The sequence below is a fragment of the Propithecus coquereli genome, unplaced genomic scaffold, assembly GCF_000956105.1.
Source record: "Propithecus coquereli isolate 6110/MARCELLA unplaced genomic scaffold, Pcoq_1.0 Scaffold4, whole genome shotgun sequence".
Classification (NCBI taxonomy): Eukaryota; Metazoa; Chordata; class Mammalia; order Primates; family Indriidae; genus Propithecus; species Propithecus coquereli.
This window is the reverse complement of record NW_012149729.1, coordinates 2,586,179-2,602,770: the sequence shown is the minus strand read 5'-3', so window position 1 is coordinate 2,602,770 and position 16,592 is coordinate 2,586,179. Positions and strand designations below refer to the sequence as shown.

Sequence of the window (16,592 nt, the reverse complement as noted above, 5' to 3'; positions counted from 1 at the left end):
TTTTTAAAAAAGAAAAGATAAAGATAAAAATGGGCTATACTCAGAGTAAAACGTATAGCTTTAAAATGCACAAATTACTAAAGAGAAAGACTGAAAACTAATTACCTGAGCACTTACTTCAAGAAATTAGGAAAAGAAGGGTTAACTAAGCTCCCAATAAAGTGATATAAAATATAACAAAGATTAGAAATTAATGAAATAGAAAAGGGTAAAGATAGAGAGGATCATCAAAGTTAAAACCAGTTCTTTAAAATGACAAATAATATTGATAAATTCCAGGTGAAACAAATTAAAAAAAAGAAGTCATAGACAACCAACATCAGTTCCATAAAACGGGAATACACTACAGAATCTATTAAACAGATAAGAAGATATTATGAAAAATCTTATGACAATAAAGTTTATAACTTATATGAAATACATAAATTTCTAGAAAAATAAAGTTACCAAAATTAGCAGAAGAAAAATGAATATCTGAACCCCTTATGCTTATTAATAAAATTTAATGTATAATTTAAAAACTTACCCTTAAATGCTCCCAAGCCAAATAAATAGTTTTGCCAATGAATTCTACCAAGTAAAAATAACATCAACACACATTTAAAATGTTCCTGAGACCAACAATAAAGAAACACTTCCCAACTTGTCTTGAGGCCAGCATAATCTTAATACCCATACCTGACAAAGACATTATAAGAAAAGAAAATTTTAGCTTAAGCTCTTTTATAAACATAAATGTTAATAATCCTAATGTATAATACATATACAAAATAATGTATGTATATGTGTGTGTGTGTGTATATATGTAAGCGTGTGTGCATGTGCCAAAAGACACATCAAAAATGTTCATAGTAGAATTATTAGTAAAAGCCCCAAACAGAAAAAAAAAAAACTCATGAGAATTCTCATGAGAATTTAGGATTAAAATATATGAAGTACTTTGAACACTTCCTGGCACATAGCAGGTACAGTATCATGTCCAACCATGATAATGCCTCGTGCCTGCATTTTCTAAAGCCTGCTACATCTCACCACTGATATATTCGAAGCAGAAAAACAAAGGGTCAAAATCGAATGCTATTTGAAAGGAAAGAAGATCACAGACTTGAAGTCTTACACATTCTTGCCCCACTAACTATTGTCCCATTTTAGTGTGAAAGCTCGTGAGTGAAGGTATGGATGCAAAGAACAAGAGCCGTTATTCATACCTTTAAAACCATTTCCAGAGGCAGGCAACCATTAGCAATAGAAATAAAGCAGGATGGGTATGAATGCTTATGATAAACACCAGAATAAAAAAGATTTTCTTTGGTAAAGAAAACGTAATTTAGATAACACAGTATTTCATTAGCCAATCACTGATCACAGAGGAAAAATACATGACCTCAACATAAGCTGTCACTTAACTATTAGTGACTAAAATCCAATAAAATTTTCCATATTCCTACTTCTTTCAAATCTGTTAATCATAGCACAGTAAGAATGCCCCAGTATGAAATGATCTAGACAATAAAGAACTGAAAATAAAGCGAGTCTCATCTCATACGTTGTGAACATTCTTAATAAAATATGTCTAATGAGAGACAAATGTAATTGTAATTAAGCAGGAAGGCAGTGATATAATCATATTCCCCAGGAGACAAGTAAGCAGCATATGTAGAATAAAAGAGGATAAGTAAGTATTAACACTTCAGGGAAGAGCTGGCATTTCATTTTACAACAGATTTCTTAGATACAGAAGACCAGAACATTCATAAGATTACTCTATAATTGTATTTAAAGCCACACAGTTCTTGCAGATGCTACCAGTCTGCTTACCATTTCTTCAACATAAGGGTAAAGCATGTCTCCAAAGTATTCTGTAGCTTCGATTGGAAGCTGTGCCGGCAAATTGTCAATGGAACACATCAGAATCCCAGAGCCTTCAACACTAGGAGAAGCAATATGCTTTATTCAGATATACAAAAAGGTATTTGTAAGCTCTAAATTTTCCAGATGTCTACTCCATTATATTTGCTTCATTATCATTTGCAATTTTATACAAAAGTATATAACAAAATAAACAAGACTCTTTGAACAAATCATTTTCCTTCTTCGGCAACCCACCTTTCATTTAAATATCATCTATGCATATTTAAGTGTTCAAATTGGCATGCGGTTTTTCCACTATGTTTTTAAAATATATTTGAGAATATCTTTCCAAATTTGCAGATATTCATAAAGATGTAAAATATTGAGTGTTTTAGAATAGTGTATCATCTAACAGCTTTAGTAAACTCACCTGTCATGAATAATATGCTGGTCTGCATCGTACATGCAAAAGGGGCGCTCTATTGTCGTACATTCTGTCATAAACTCTATAGATCCTCCTGTATCAGCTGAAATGTCACATATTGCCACAAGCCTGAAAGTAACATCAATGCTTAGATGAGAGGATGGAATTCTGAAGTCTCCAACAAGACCAAAAATGAAAGGAGCTTGGAACAATTTTTAATGATGCCAGGCACTTTCCAGGCTCTTAGGCTCTCTTTCTTACAGCTCACTCCTCAGGACACTGTGCTGTTCTGGGGACAGAGCATCTTCCCAATATGAGTTTTAGTTTTAGTTTTAGTTTCCGCAAGAAAAACAGAAAGATTTAAAAAAAAAAAAAAAAGGTGGAAAATTCCTTCCCTGGAGAAAACATTGACAATAGAATAATTAAAGTTAACCAATATAGCCATCTCTAAATAATTACGAAGGTTCAATTACAGTACCTCCACCTTACTTAAGACTACATAATTTTAGATGTGATCACAGAGAAATCTCCAGAATTATGAACAAAAGTCTCAGTCCAGCATTCAAAATTATTCCACAATTTTCCTGCTTAACCTCCAACTAGTACCTGCCTGCATGAACCTATAGTAGAGCTAGACTGTCTCACTTAGTGTCCTAAATTGTGCTTTTGGTGGCTCCATGTTTCTCAAGCACCAATTCTATCACTTGGGATTCTTGTTCTCCTCACTCCTCCCTTCTCAGTCTTTGCTGAGCTCAGTGCTTCTGCTTTCTAAATTCTTGTGATGATGTTGCTGCTAGCATTCCCTTAGCATTTACCTGTTGCCAGCCAGCTATATGTCTGAGGGAAGCAAACATATCTTTTACCCAAGTGCCAGGTATACCAGGTGTTCCACAAATATTGATTGATTAATCACTTCAACATTTAATAATTATTTGAGTGCCTATTATATATCAGGCAATATATTGGGTGCCTGTGGCCAAGATAGACAGGGCCTCTTTCCTTAACGAGATTAACTTCTGGCAGGAGGGAGAAAAATAATAGACACAGGAAAATAAATGATCATGAATTTAGAAACAAAACCAGAGTAACAGACCAGAGAGAGATGAGAGAGGGGAAGCACAAGGAGACTTCCCCGAGCAGGCTGCTTTGGAGTTGTATGTGGAGTTACAGAAGTAAAATGAAGAGCATTTCAAGAAGGAGGGAAGGTTAACCATGTCAAATGCTACCAAGAGCTTCAGGGAGAGAAAGCAGACAACTAGTCATTAACAATCGAGTCCTGTGATGTGTGGGAACGTATATTCTTTGATACTCTAATAATGACTGCTGCTGCTAAATTCTGTCATCATTGCTGAAGTAAAGTCCTTACTTGTGTGGTAATGCAGGGCAGCCTTCCACACCAGGAACGGAGAAATTTCCCGGAGCCAGGAGACTCTGAGCATCTTGGCGGGTTAGCAGGCGAGGAGTGTTTTGTTCCCAGTAAATTCCATTAATGAAACAAGTTGTATAGGGTGCAATCTGGAAAGCAAGTTCCAAGTTCAACCAAATAGGAAATCGCTTATTTCAATACAGTGTGCTGAAAGAGAGCTATCAGTAAGGTCCGTGAGAAATAAGTAAACGTTACTTTTAATTGACTTTTTCATTTGCCGGGCCAGTGGCCATCTTTTGAGGAAAAGGTAATAAATACCCACCCAGATTTCAGTGTGGAATTACCCCATCATAGAGAAACATATGACCATAAACACATTAATATTTTCATTCTATAATGTATTGCATAGCAAAGAAAAAGGACACAACAGAGAGCCAAGTGCCCTAGAACACTATTTCTAGCTCAGTCACCACTAGAGTGTGATCTAAATCATGCTACCTCAACTTCTCTGGGCTCTATTTTCCTTACCTGCCAGATGGGGATAATACATACCCCATTCCTCAAAGGAATGTTGTGAAGATTAAACCAGATAACATCTGTAAGCTCCATGGAGAAATGTGCTACATACATGCATACATGCTAACTAGGTCAGTATAAGTTTTAGGAGGCATCCAATCACCAATACTTCTGTGATTGGGGAAAAGAGAAGGGATGAACATTTACTGGATTCAAAATGTTTCAATTTGAAACTAGTTTCATAATTTTTGTTCTTCAAACATGTCAAGCTGAAGTTAAAAGTCCTTCTCTCTAACATGCTCTATGTGCTATAACAGCTAAACTTCATACCAGAATCTAAAAATGCTGTGTTGTTCAAACGTATTTAAAATTATTTAAAGTATTCCTTTTCACAATAAATGCATGCATTTTTTGTTTTGTTTATCTTTTGATTTCTTGGTTTATTTGGGGGAGGATTATTGCATGGCCAATTACTACAGAACACACAAATATATTGCACTTCTTGTAAGATAAGGCCAGTGTGTCCCCATCAAAAGGATCTGATCTGTAAGTAGCTTTTTCATACAGTGGGAATGATCTGTGCTTGTATAGCCACACTATTTCACCCTGGCCCCCTGTAATCAATGACATGTATTTAAAGATGGCTGGCTGAGGTTGGAATTGCAATTTGTGGCCATAGAAGGGATAAACCTAAGTTGAGACCAAACCTCACAGGCACTGTGCTTTGCCAACAGTGCTAACTAGTCCAAAATGAATACAGAAAACAGTAATCCACAGAAAATGGTTTAGAGCTATTGGGAACATGCAAACCTGAAGTAGAAACAGAGGCAGTGAAGCAAAGGGCATACCCACAGAAACCACAAAAACCACTCGGCACAGGCCACTCTAAACACCAATAAAAGATGATAACTCTGAAGTCCAACTCATGATACCCAAAAATTCACAACAGAGGAACTGAAAACCAATGTACATATTCATAATTTCTCTCCTTGAAAACAGCCTAACTACAGTGTGTCATAAGCAACCAACTCAAAAGCAGAACATGATACTCACATCAGTATTAAAACGACTTATGTAGCGCTCAGGATATTTGTCATATTCCACAGGATCATATACACCATCTGTTTTCCTGACAAGATGATGATGGCGACTTAACACCGTCCCGTACACTTTTCTGAGGTCTTGCAGAGGAGAAAGAAATTAGTAAAGGGGGTGACAAATGATAAAGATTTATGGTGATAAAATGTTATAACAGAGACTGTTAAAAACAATAAAAGCTACAGTCACCCTCAGCCCCTTACCTCCAGTTTGGGAAACTTCTTTCAATTCATGGGGCTCCACATATTCACATGGTAGCTCATTAAAGATTTCTTGGGCTCCCTATTAATAACAGATGAGTAAAATTCCAAAAATCAATAGGATAAGAACCAACATGGTTTCCTGCAAAGATTCTAACTCATTTCCCCCAAAATTATACAGCTCCATTTGCCCTCCCTGCAACCAGAATTGCAATACAGAACTGCAATACAGATGAGCTTCTTACAGGAAACCTTTAAACCAGTTCTTATTCCAGTTTGAACAGTACACTTTAGAAGGGGCTTTAATTTTTTTTTTATTTAAGTTACTTGGAGTTATCAACAAGAACGTTTAGAAATGAGTGCACAATAAAATATTCCCATCTACTTTTTGATCCATTGCAGAAATTATTTCAAATGGGGAAACTACATTTCCTACAAAAGAAAAAATCATATGCTTAGCTCACAATAATAGTAATAGTGATGTCCTATTTGTAAACTATGTTCTTTGAACAAAAAACTATTTTACAATTACAAGTTTCTATGGGAAATTACAAATGCATTCTCAAAACCACTCAAGAAGGAAGAAAGTATTAATTCCAGTTTTGAATTAATCTTCCTAACATCTTATTGGCAAAACTCCAAGTAGTCTTAAAAAATGTACATCCTGAGGTCACCTCCAAACTTTTGGACAATTCAATGAAGGAGGTAAAACAGATCACCCTCCAAACAGACCTTTACACTATTAACAATGAATTATCCCTTAAAAAAAAGAAAAAAGAAAGAAGGAATAAAGCATTCCAAGTCTCTGATAGCTTAGCATCAACTAAAAGCAAAGAAAATGTTTGGACCATCACTGCTCTTCACTATGAGAAAAATGCATTGGTAAGGAAAGTATCAAAAATAGAATCCTCATTCATTTTTGAAATGCCCACATCACTTGGATTGGTTTCAGAGTTTCAGACTGCTTTAGGGAAGGAAGACAGGTGAAATTTACCTTGGATACATTACCAGTCCCTGTGAACACAAACGTTAAGGGTCCTATTGACTTTGGCATCAAACCCAGAGATATTTCATAACCAGCATCACGGACAGCTTGCACAGCCTGACTGCTATTCCTGTAGTTATGAGCCATGCCAATATGCTGAAAACAAGCACACACAATGCATGTTAGTCCACCAGCTAAGACATTTTTCTATTCTTAAAGTGTGATATGTATTTTCAAAAAAATAAGCAAAATAAACATCTCTCACCATAAAAGGGGTGTGATGTCCCAAAGCAAGGAGCCTTAAACCCATTCCATGTAAAATGTTGATCATCCCTGTTACGGAATCAGACCAATAGAAAGACCATTAGTTGGGAGGAGTTGAAGCTGATCTCTCTGCCCATTCTCCAACCTGCTCGGTGCCCTGAGGAAGCACAGACCTCAGCGTCTCAGATTTGGAAGTAGCCTCAGTAGATCTTATTCATCCCCTCAACTTTCTGCCTTGAAATGCACTAGCCTAGCTGCATCCCCCACCTATTTCTTCCATCTTCAATTCAGATAAAATGGAAAGAGTCTTCCTCTTCTTATCCAAGATCAGTCTTTCCACCTTGGCTCCAGATTCCATCCCTTTTTGCCAGCCAAAAAATTCACTCTCGAATTATTCCGACTCTATTGGTTCATTCTTATCAACATTTGAACATGCTCCGATCCCTGCCATACCAAAACCAAATGAACAAACAAAAACAAAGTCGCCATGGACTCAAAAGCCCCCAACAGCTATTTAGTGACCTGAATAGCTAAATTCTGTGGATAATTTTTAGATTAGGTCAGAAGTATCTGGCCACGTAGACTCCCTCATTGTTGAAACACTCTCTTCCCTCGGCATCCCTGACTTGAAATTTTTTATCCTACCTTTCTGTAGGCTCCTCTTCCTATGCCCATTTCTTTTATATGATTCACTCTTGGGATTCTATCCTGGGCTCTATGCTCTTCAATATCTACATTTTTTCCTTAGGGTAATTTCATCCAGTCCTAAATTTCAAATACGGTCTGTATGTGGATGACCCCAAGACTGTCTCTCCAACATGGATTTTTTTTTTGATTTCAAGACCTATCCAGCCACCTTACATATGTGTCAATTTAGATGTTGTTCAGACATCTAAAACTCAGCATGCCTATAGCACAGACCTCAGCATCTATTCTCTCCTTCTTCTTAGGAATAGAACTTTCCAACCACAATCCCCCCCAACACACACACACCTACCAAGTCTTCTTTTATCTTTTTTCTGAAGTCAACTTTTAAAGAAATAATCTATATACAATAAAATGCACCAATTTATAGTGTATAGTTTGTTAATTGTTAATAAATATACACAGCTGTATTACTATCACCATGCTCAAGATACAGAATATTTCCACCAAGCCCTGGTTCCCAGATGACCTTTCTGTTTGTATAGATTAGGTTCCTCTAGAGTTTCATATAAATGAAATTATAAGCATATACAGTCATCCCTTGGCATACACAGGGGATAGGTTCCAGGCCCTCCAGGTATACCAAAATCCACACATACTCAAGTTCTGCAGTTGGCCCTGTAGAACCCACCTGTCTGAAAAGTTGGCTCTCCATACATGTGGGTTTTCCATCCCACGAACAAGTAGACCCACACAGTTCAAACCCGTGTTGTACAAGAATCAACTGTATTCTTTTGTTGTGTCTGCTTTCACCCGGCGTAATGTTTTTGAGATTCAAACATATTTTGTGTGTATCAGTAGTTGTTTCTTTTTATTGCTGAAGAGCTTTTCATTTTCCATTTTCTATTTACAATTTATTTATCTCTGTGGGATATTTGGGTTTTTTCCAGGCTAAAAAATTATTTGTATAAAATATTGCATTTCTCTTGATAAATGCTTATTAGTGGAATTTATTTTGTATTTTGATACTCAAGTTTTTAATTGCTTCTTGAGGTGATTTTGATAATTTGTATTTTTCAAGGATTTGTCTAGTTCACCAACGTTGTCAAATTTATTGGTCTAATCATATTTCCATATTCTTTTTTTTTTTTTTTTTGAGACATAATCTTGCTCCATCACCCAGGCTAGAATGCTGTGACATCAGCCTAGCTCACAACAATCTCGAACTCCTGAGCTCAAGCAATCCTCCTGCCTCAGCCTCCCACATAGCTAGGACTAAAGGCATGCACCACCACGCCTGGCTATTTTTTTCTATTTTTAGTAGAGATGGGGTCTCACTCTTTCTCAGGCTTTTCTCGAACTCCTGAGCTCAAGCAATCCTCCTGCCTCGGGCTCCTAGAGTGCTAGGATTACAGGTGTGAGCCACCTTGCCTGGCCAACTTTCCATATTCTTTTCAGTCTAATGATTATAGTCATTTTTTTCCTCTGATTTCTTCTAACCCATGAGTTATTCAAAAATGCAATAATGTATCTTCCAAATATTTGGGAATTTTCTAGATGTCTTTGTATTAAAATGTCTAGGTTAATTTTATTACAGTCAGAGCACATACTGTATGATTTCAAACCTTTTAAATTTATTGAAAATTGCTTTGTGACCCACTATATGGGCTATTTGGGTACATGTTCCCCTTGACTTGAAAAGAATGTGCACACTACAATTAGGTGGAGTGTTCAAAAATGCCAATTATTTCAGAGTGGTTGATAGTGTTTAAGTGTTCTATATTCCTACTAATTTTCTGTCTACTCATTCTGACAGCAATAGAAAGAGGAGTATTTAAATATCCAAATATATTAGGTGATTTGTCTGTTTTTTTTTAAGTCTGTCGGTTTCTGATTCATGTATTTTGAAGCTCTGCTATTAGGTACATACACATTTAGGGTTGTGACGTATTCTTGGAGAATTGATCCCTTATCTTTTGGAAATATTATTCTGGTAATAGTACTTGTTCTGAACTCTACTTACATCTTACATCTACTTACGTCTACTTATCTTATTTCGATAGCCACTCCAGCTTGCTTTTAGCGTTTGCATGATATATCTTTATATATCATTTCTTAACGTATTTGTGTCTTCATATTTAAAGTAAATAGAATACAGTGGGGTTTTGCCTTTTTATCCTTTTAAAAATTGGAGGTTTTAGACCATTAATATAACTATTGATAAGTTGAATATAAAGTTACTATGTAGCTATTTGTGTTCTTCCTGTCCCATTTATCCTTTGCTCTTTTTTATCCCCCTTTTCTTGCATTTTTGCATGAATTGTATATTTTTTAGTATGATGTTTTATCGCTACTATTGGCTTATTAGCTATAGTGCCTTGATTTGCTTTTAGTGATTGTTCTAGGTTACAATATGCATCTTTATCTTACCATAGTCTACATCAAATAATATTATCCCCCTTCAGGTATAATAAAAGAACCTTACAAAAGTCCGCTTCTGTTTTCCTTCTCCTGCCCTTGGTACTATTGGTGGTGTAAGTTTTACTTCTGCGTATGTTATAAATACCACAATACATTGTTTTGTTTGAAACTATCAATTATCTATTTAAAAAACTTTAAATAAGATATTTGAAAAGATAATGTCTTTTATATTTGTTTACATTTTACCACTTCTAGTGTTCTTTCTTCCTTTGATTAGATCCATGTTTCCAAATGGTTTCATTTTCCTTCTGCCTGAAGAACTTTCTTCAATATTTCCTCTTTGGCAGTGAATTGTATCAGCTTTCATTTCACCAAAAAGTTGTTATTTCATCTTCATTTTGGGGGAAGATGTCATTTGAAAGACAATATCCTTTGGAAAGATACTACTATGCATAGAACCCTAGGTTGCCTTTTTTCTTTTTCTTTCAGCACTTAAAAGATGTTCCATTTCCTTCTGGCTCATGAAATGTTTCTGACAAGAAGTTTGTGATGTTTCTTATCTTTGTTACTCTATACATAATATGTCTTTTTCTCATTGGCTGCTTTTAAATTTTTTTTTTTTACCACTGCTTTTTAGCAAGATAATTATGATATCCCTAGTGTTATTTTCTTTGTGGGGTTTTTTGGGGGGATTTTGTGGTTTATTGAGCTTCACTTATCTGTGGATTTATAATTTTTATCAAAATGTTGGAAAGTTATATTTATTTCTTTGAATATTTTCTTTTCTCGCTCCCTTGTAGGAATAGAAACTAAACAAAATGAAGCAAAGAAAGAATAAAAGACAGAGGGAAAAAAAAAAAAAACAGAAGTTAAGTGACCAGTGGTGATCAAGTGATCTAATGTATGTGTATTTGGGGTCCCAGAAAAAAGAAGGGAGGAAGGAAGGAAAACAGGCTTTAAAAGGATCAACTTAATCCACAAGCCATTTCCTATCAGAACAAAGCCCAACCCTCCTGAAAGGAAAACAACAAAATCTAACAATCAACAATGTAAAATGAACAATGTCTGGCAGAGAAGATATATATCTTTTCTTCTGTAGTGTCTATTGATACAGATAGACAGATATCTCCTTTATTCCTCTCCTCATTTTGTTCATGTTTACATTTAAAACTTGAACATATTGAGCATTTATAATAGCTATTTTAACCTCCTTATCTGCTAATTATATCTTTCTTTCTCAATTTAGACTTTACTTTTTATAAGGGTGAATTTAGAGTAGCCTGTATTAAGAGCTCATTTAGCCACACGATTCAGGGCTTCCCTGAACACCCTATATGTTCAATGAAGTCTCTCCATCCTGGCTGATGGGACAAACTCTGGGAACAGTTTGGCGTAGAGTTCTTTGGTAACCGCTCTTTCCTTCACATTGTTCCTTCCCCAGTCTCATGAATTTTCACTCTCCACTCAACAACACACTAAGCATATTTCTGGGACACTTTTTCTGCATAGCTCTCTAATATTTGGTATATGTGTTGCCAATTCTAGCCACCTCAGGCTCCCCAATTCAGGGAGTTTGCCAGATTCTGTGTTACTTTTCCATATACACACTATCTGGAAATTTCTCCAGACAGCCAGGATGGACATAGAGCTCACCTCGTTTATTTTCCATCTGTTAGGGATCACGATCTGTACTCCCTATTCTCCAATGTCTGAAAACATTATTTTATATACCTCATCCAATTTTCTAGTTGCTCAATGGCAGTATAGTAAGTCCCAGTCAATCCCACATGGATGGAGGCAGAGCACATGGTTTTAGCAACACACATCATTGCCAGTTATAGATTACATTTCTCCATCAGTTCTGACCAGTGGTATGAGTAGAAAGAATATATTCAAATTCTGGGTCGCATCCTTAAGAACAAAGCTGCTTGCCTCCCCTTTCTTCCCTTTCCACTGACTGGAAAATAGCAACAACCAGAAGGGTCACCTTGAAGATGAAAGCTATGTGTTGACAAGAGCAGAGTCTTCCCCTCATCCCACCATCCCTAGACTCCTCACCTCTGGACTTCAATCTTATTTAAGCTCTGTTTTATGGGGTCTTTTCATTACAGCAACTTACCTTGTACTCTACCAATATAGGGCCCTCTACTGAACTCATTTACTATCGTCTAAATTCTTCTTCCATCCCTGTAGGTACTAAGAGAACTGAATCATTGTCCAAGCTAATAACTTGGATGTCATCTTTGGAATGTCTCCCTCATACTCTCACCCTCACAGCCAAACAACCACCAGATCCTGTGAACTCCACCTTCTAAACATTTCTAAAATTCACAGATACTTCTCTTCACCTACGCTCTAATAATACTGAACTTATTTCTATTCCTCAAAACTGCTCTTTCTCCCCTCTTTCCTTTGGGCTTTGCCCACATGTATGCTCCTTCTTCCTCATCTCCTTGAATAGTTCTTCAGATCTCATCTTCGAAGGCAATTTTCAAAGGAAACTTCTCCAACGGCCAAGTCCATTTAAATGCCCTTCTTATAGCAATTAGCACTGACATTGTATTAAATATTTGTGTGTTTACTCGCCTGAATACTTCTCTAAGGATAAGACACGCATTCTTTTTTTTTTTCTTTTATTTCAGCATATTATGGGGGTACAGATGGTTAGGTTACGTATGTTGCCCTGGGTCCCCCGCCCCAAGTCCAAGTTTCAAATATGTCCATCCTTCGGGTGGTGCACATTGCACTCCTTGTGTATACAAATACCGGTCCCCTCCTCCCTCCTCCCCTTGTCCAACATCCAATAGATGTTATTCTTATATGTGCATTTATGTGTTGATTAGTTGATACCAATTTGATGGTGAGTACAAATGGATCCCGTTCTTCTGCTCTTGCGGTGCCCCACTTTGGATAATGGGCTTAAGTTTAATCCAGGCTGACAAAAACATACACTGGGGAAAAGAATCTCTTTTCAATAAATGGTGCTGGGAGAACTGGATGGCTACATGCAGAAGACTGAAACTAGACCCCCACCTCTCACCTCTCACAAAAATTGGTTCAAGATGGATAACAGACTTGAACCTAAGGCATGAAACCTTAAGAATTCTAAATGAAGAGGTTGGGAAGACCCTTTCAGACATTGGCCTAGGCAAGGAATTCTTGAAGAAGAACCCCAAAGCAATCGCCGCAGCAACAAAAATAAATAAGTGGGATCTAATCAAATTAAAAAGCTTCTGCACTGCCAAGGAAACTATCATTAGAGTGAATAGACAGCCCACAGAATGGGAAAAAATATTTGCTCTCTACTCATCTGATAAAGGGCTGATAACCAGAATCTATCTAGAACTCAAAAAAATCAACAAGAAACAATCAGACACACATTCTTTTGACAGATGTGGTGCTACTTCCGAATATGTTGACTTCTAAATAGATCAGCTTATTTTTGATGTATTAATTCTTGCCAGATAAACAAAATCCTCATCTGGGTGAGTCCTGAAAAGCCTTGGGAACAATAGTCTTCAGAGGTCTCCCTGTTACTCCTTCCACATTAAGAAATATAATTTTATGTTACTTTAATAGAGCTGATTTGTGTGTTGGGTAAGGAAAGGTATGAGGTGGGATTTAGAATAAGTAACAAGGAATTGGTGTTAAGTGAAAAAATTTTATGAGTTTCAAAATGTTGCTTAGATTTCTTTACTATTTCAGAAGCAGGTGGATTAGGGTAAAATAGGACAATGTAATAACTGGATTAGGATATAATAATAATACGGATTTTCCGAAATTGCTCATTTCTAAAAGTACACAATATTTTAAATTTTTCAGCGAGAATTTTTTGAGTGAATGGTGCAAGAGTGCTGTTTGTGAAAGTACCCTAGGATTCCAAATGATCTTATTTTTTACACAACTAAATAATATGATACTATCGACCATATTTTTGGATATGAGTTTAATCTCCAAGAGGCAAAGGCAGACTGGTCAAGATGAAACAGCAGTGACACAAACACTGAAACACAGTGAGGACTCTTCCACTTTTATATTACAAGGCCAAAGGAAGAATGCCAAAATCACGACTTTCCTTGTTAGACATTCAAGTCGTCTAATCTGATCCAGAGCTATGATGGCCTGCGGTGTCAGAGGCCCAAAGTACTCACTGGGACAAAAATCAAGCAGTTTTTCTGCAAACTCCGGCTCTTGTCCTTTCCAGAGTGCTGCTCTGCGAGTTCCTGTCCCTGGTCCTTTTTTCCCTTTCCCTCTTCCCCTATCTTCTACTTCTCAATATCTCATTACCAAACTGTCTTCTCCTTCTTTGCTGCCCAAAAGCAACTACCTAAAAAGTCAGAGCCTGTTCCTAGTTGTTATCCTTCTTCCTGCTCTCTTTTTTGAAATTTTTATAATAAAATATACTTTAACAATTTATCTTCATCTCCATTCTGCTGATATTCCTCACCCTTCAGCATATTGCCATTTCCATTTTCATCAATGGAAATAAACATGCCTAGCCCCTTGATACAGAAGAGAAAACACACAGTTATTCTCCAGGCAAATTTAGAACGTGGGTGACATAGAAGCTATGGCACACTTACCTGCCACGCCAGCCCACTGTCCAAACGCCACCACCCGTACACCTCTATGATCCACCATTTTCTCATAATCAATAAGTCGAATTTCCTAAAGAAATGATAAAAAAAATTTCTCAACTAGACCTATTAAGCTTAATTTCAATGAGTAAAGTGTATACATGAGCACATTTTTTCTTCTTAAATATGTCTTGACTTTCTAACGTAAGTTGGCATTAGGTGCACTATGAAATATTTAGAAAATGCCAGCTCACAAACCAATCGTAAGTTTGTAATTAGAGATGAAAGAATGGGAATGGTCCTAGCAGGTGCTAAATGCCCCTTGACGGTAGGCAATGAAATGATAAATGTAGGATTTTCCTTAACTTTTTGCTCCCCATCCACCCACCCCGCCCCATCCACAAATGTAGCTACAGCTCCACTCATTCTCACATCCTTCCTTCTGGCTCAAAGAAAACAGATCCCTTCTGAGACTAATCTCTGTGAGCTAGATCCCAGCTTTTCTCATGTCCTCCAAGACCACTCTTGTAGAACTGCAACCTCTTTCCTGCATCTTCCTTCTTTACATTGCTTCTCAGTCATTCTAAATACACCAAGGTCTCTTCTGCCTTAAAAATAATAACACTCCCTCTCAAGTTCAAACACAAGTGCCCCCCTCTCTCTATCTCTATCTCTCCCTCTTTCTCTCCTTTCCTCCCTCCCTCTCTCTCCTCCTCTCCTCTTTCTCTCTTTTTCTCTCTTCATCCTTTTACAGGTAAACTTCATTTTAAAATTAGCAACTGTTGCCTGCATGTCTCTTCTTCTTTCCTTAGAAACCTTTCCTCTCTCAGGAAAGTCTTATTCGTCCACACTTAAAACCTATTGATAGATTGTAATTATATAATATTTTAAACAGTCGTTTTATTTCCTCAAAGATCATGTGATTTTTACCATGTTCATGAATTTAAGAATGTTTAACATTCATCCAACTTCGAGTAATTGGTTACAAAATGCTGCCCAAAAGCAGCCCTGTCGGGTCTGTTTTTATTAATTTTCTTGTAATGAAAAAAAGTTCATATAACAAAAAAAAAATGTTCCTAAAGTACTTTTAAATACTTTATTTGCTTAAGGCAGAACATTCTTCTTATAAGATTATTTCCATTAATTACTTTTGAATCTGTTCTTCAGAAACACTGCAAATTAACTACCACCCAGGTCTAGTGTGCTTGGAATTAATTGGAAAGCTTTTCTATACTCCTATATAAAATTTATTTTCCTCCATTGAGTTTAGTGTTTGTGAATTCTCCTGCCCCCTGTCCTAGTCTGAGGTTCTAGTTTCTAATGCTTTAACATCCTTACCCCAGGAGGTGGACCTTAGACTTCATTATGTATACTCACTCCCTGCACTCATCAAGTCTCATGGTTTTAGATGCCATCTAGTCTCTGACAACTACAAAATGTGAGGAGGAGCTGCCCTCCTAAGCTTCAGACCCATACAATAGCCCATTTAGCTTATCCCTTCAATGATTAAGTCTCTAAACTCAGCCCTTGATTTTCCCATCTAAGTCCACTCCTCTCGAAGTAACATCATCTGAATTGATGGCAACCCCTGCAAGTAACTCGGGACAAATCCCTGACTCCTTTCCTTTTCCCATGTTTCACCTTTACCTCATCAGTGAATCCACAGGCCACTATCACTTGTGACCTAGAGTCTAGGCCAGCCTAGCCTAACAGTCTTCTTATCAGTTTTGCTCTCTTTTTCCCACCTCCAATGATTATCTGCATATTAGATAAAATAGGCATTTTGTAACATGATCTATTCTAACCCTCCACTCAAAATGACCCTCAGGCCTTTGCGCCACTATTCTTTCTGCCTGAAAGACTCTTCCCAGATGGAGATGGCTTAGACCTTCGCCTTCTTCAGATTGTTGCTCAAACACCACCTTCACAGTGAGGCCCTCCCTGACCTCCCTATTTAAAATAGCATCATTACTTCCCAGTACCTACCACTCTTTTTCTCCTCCAATATTATATTTATCTCCATCACACATATTTCCAAGTGGCATATGAGATGTCTTCTTTACTTATCATCTGTCTCCTCCCACTAAACGTAAGCTTGTGAAGATAGGGATAATTTGCTGTTTTTCTCTCTCATTTCAGTGAATAGTGTCCAACACATTGTAAGCATTCAATAAATATTTGTTGAATGAATATCCTGTATTTTAAACAGCTAATAGTTTTTTTTATAGATAAATAGTATTTTCAT

The 16,592-nt window shown here is 36.8% G+C and overlaps 1 protein-coding gene across 2 annotated transcripts in view; it reads right to left on the bottom strand.

Annotated features, from left to right (window-relative positions):
• Nucleotides 1-16,592, bottom strand: part of AASS (aminoadipate-semialdehyde synthase) — a 69,654-nt gene that overhangs the window by 31,628 nt on the left and 21,434 nt on the right. For both annotated transcript variants that reach the window (XM_012652790.1, XM_012652791.1), the window contains 8 exons: nucleotides 14,354-14,438; nucleotides 6,706-6,773; nucleotides 6,450-6,596; nucleotides 5,459-5,537; nucleotides 5,211-5,338; nucleotides 3,642-3,790; nucleotides 2,282-2,404; nucleotides 1,819-1,930 (listed from right to left, as the gene is read on the bottom strand). In XM_012652790.1, coding sequence (XP_012508244.1) covers nucleotides 1,819-1,930; nucleotides 2,282-2,404; nucleotides 3,642-3,790; nucleotides 5,211-5,338; nucleotides 5,459-5,537; nucleotides 6,450-6,596; nucleotides 6,706-6,773; nucleotides 14,354-14,438 — 891 coding nt within the window. The remainder of the gene's footprint in view (nucleotides 1-1,818; nucleotides 1,931-2,281; nucleotides 2,405-3,641; nucleotides 3,791-5,210; nucleotides 5,339-5,458; nucleotides 5,538-6,449; nucleotides 6,597-6,705; nucleotides 6,774-14,353; nucleotides 14,439-16,592) is intronic.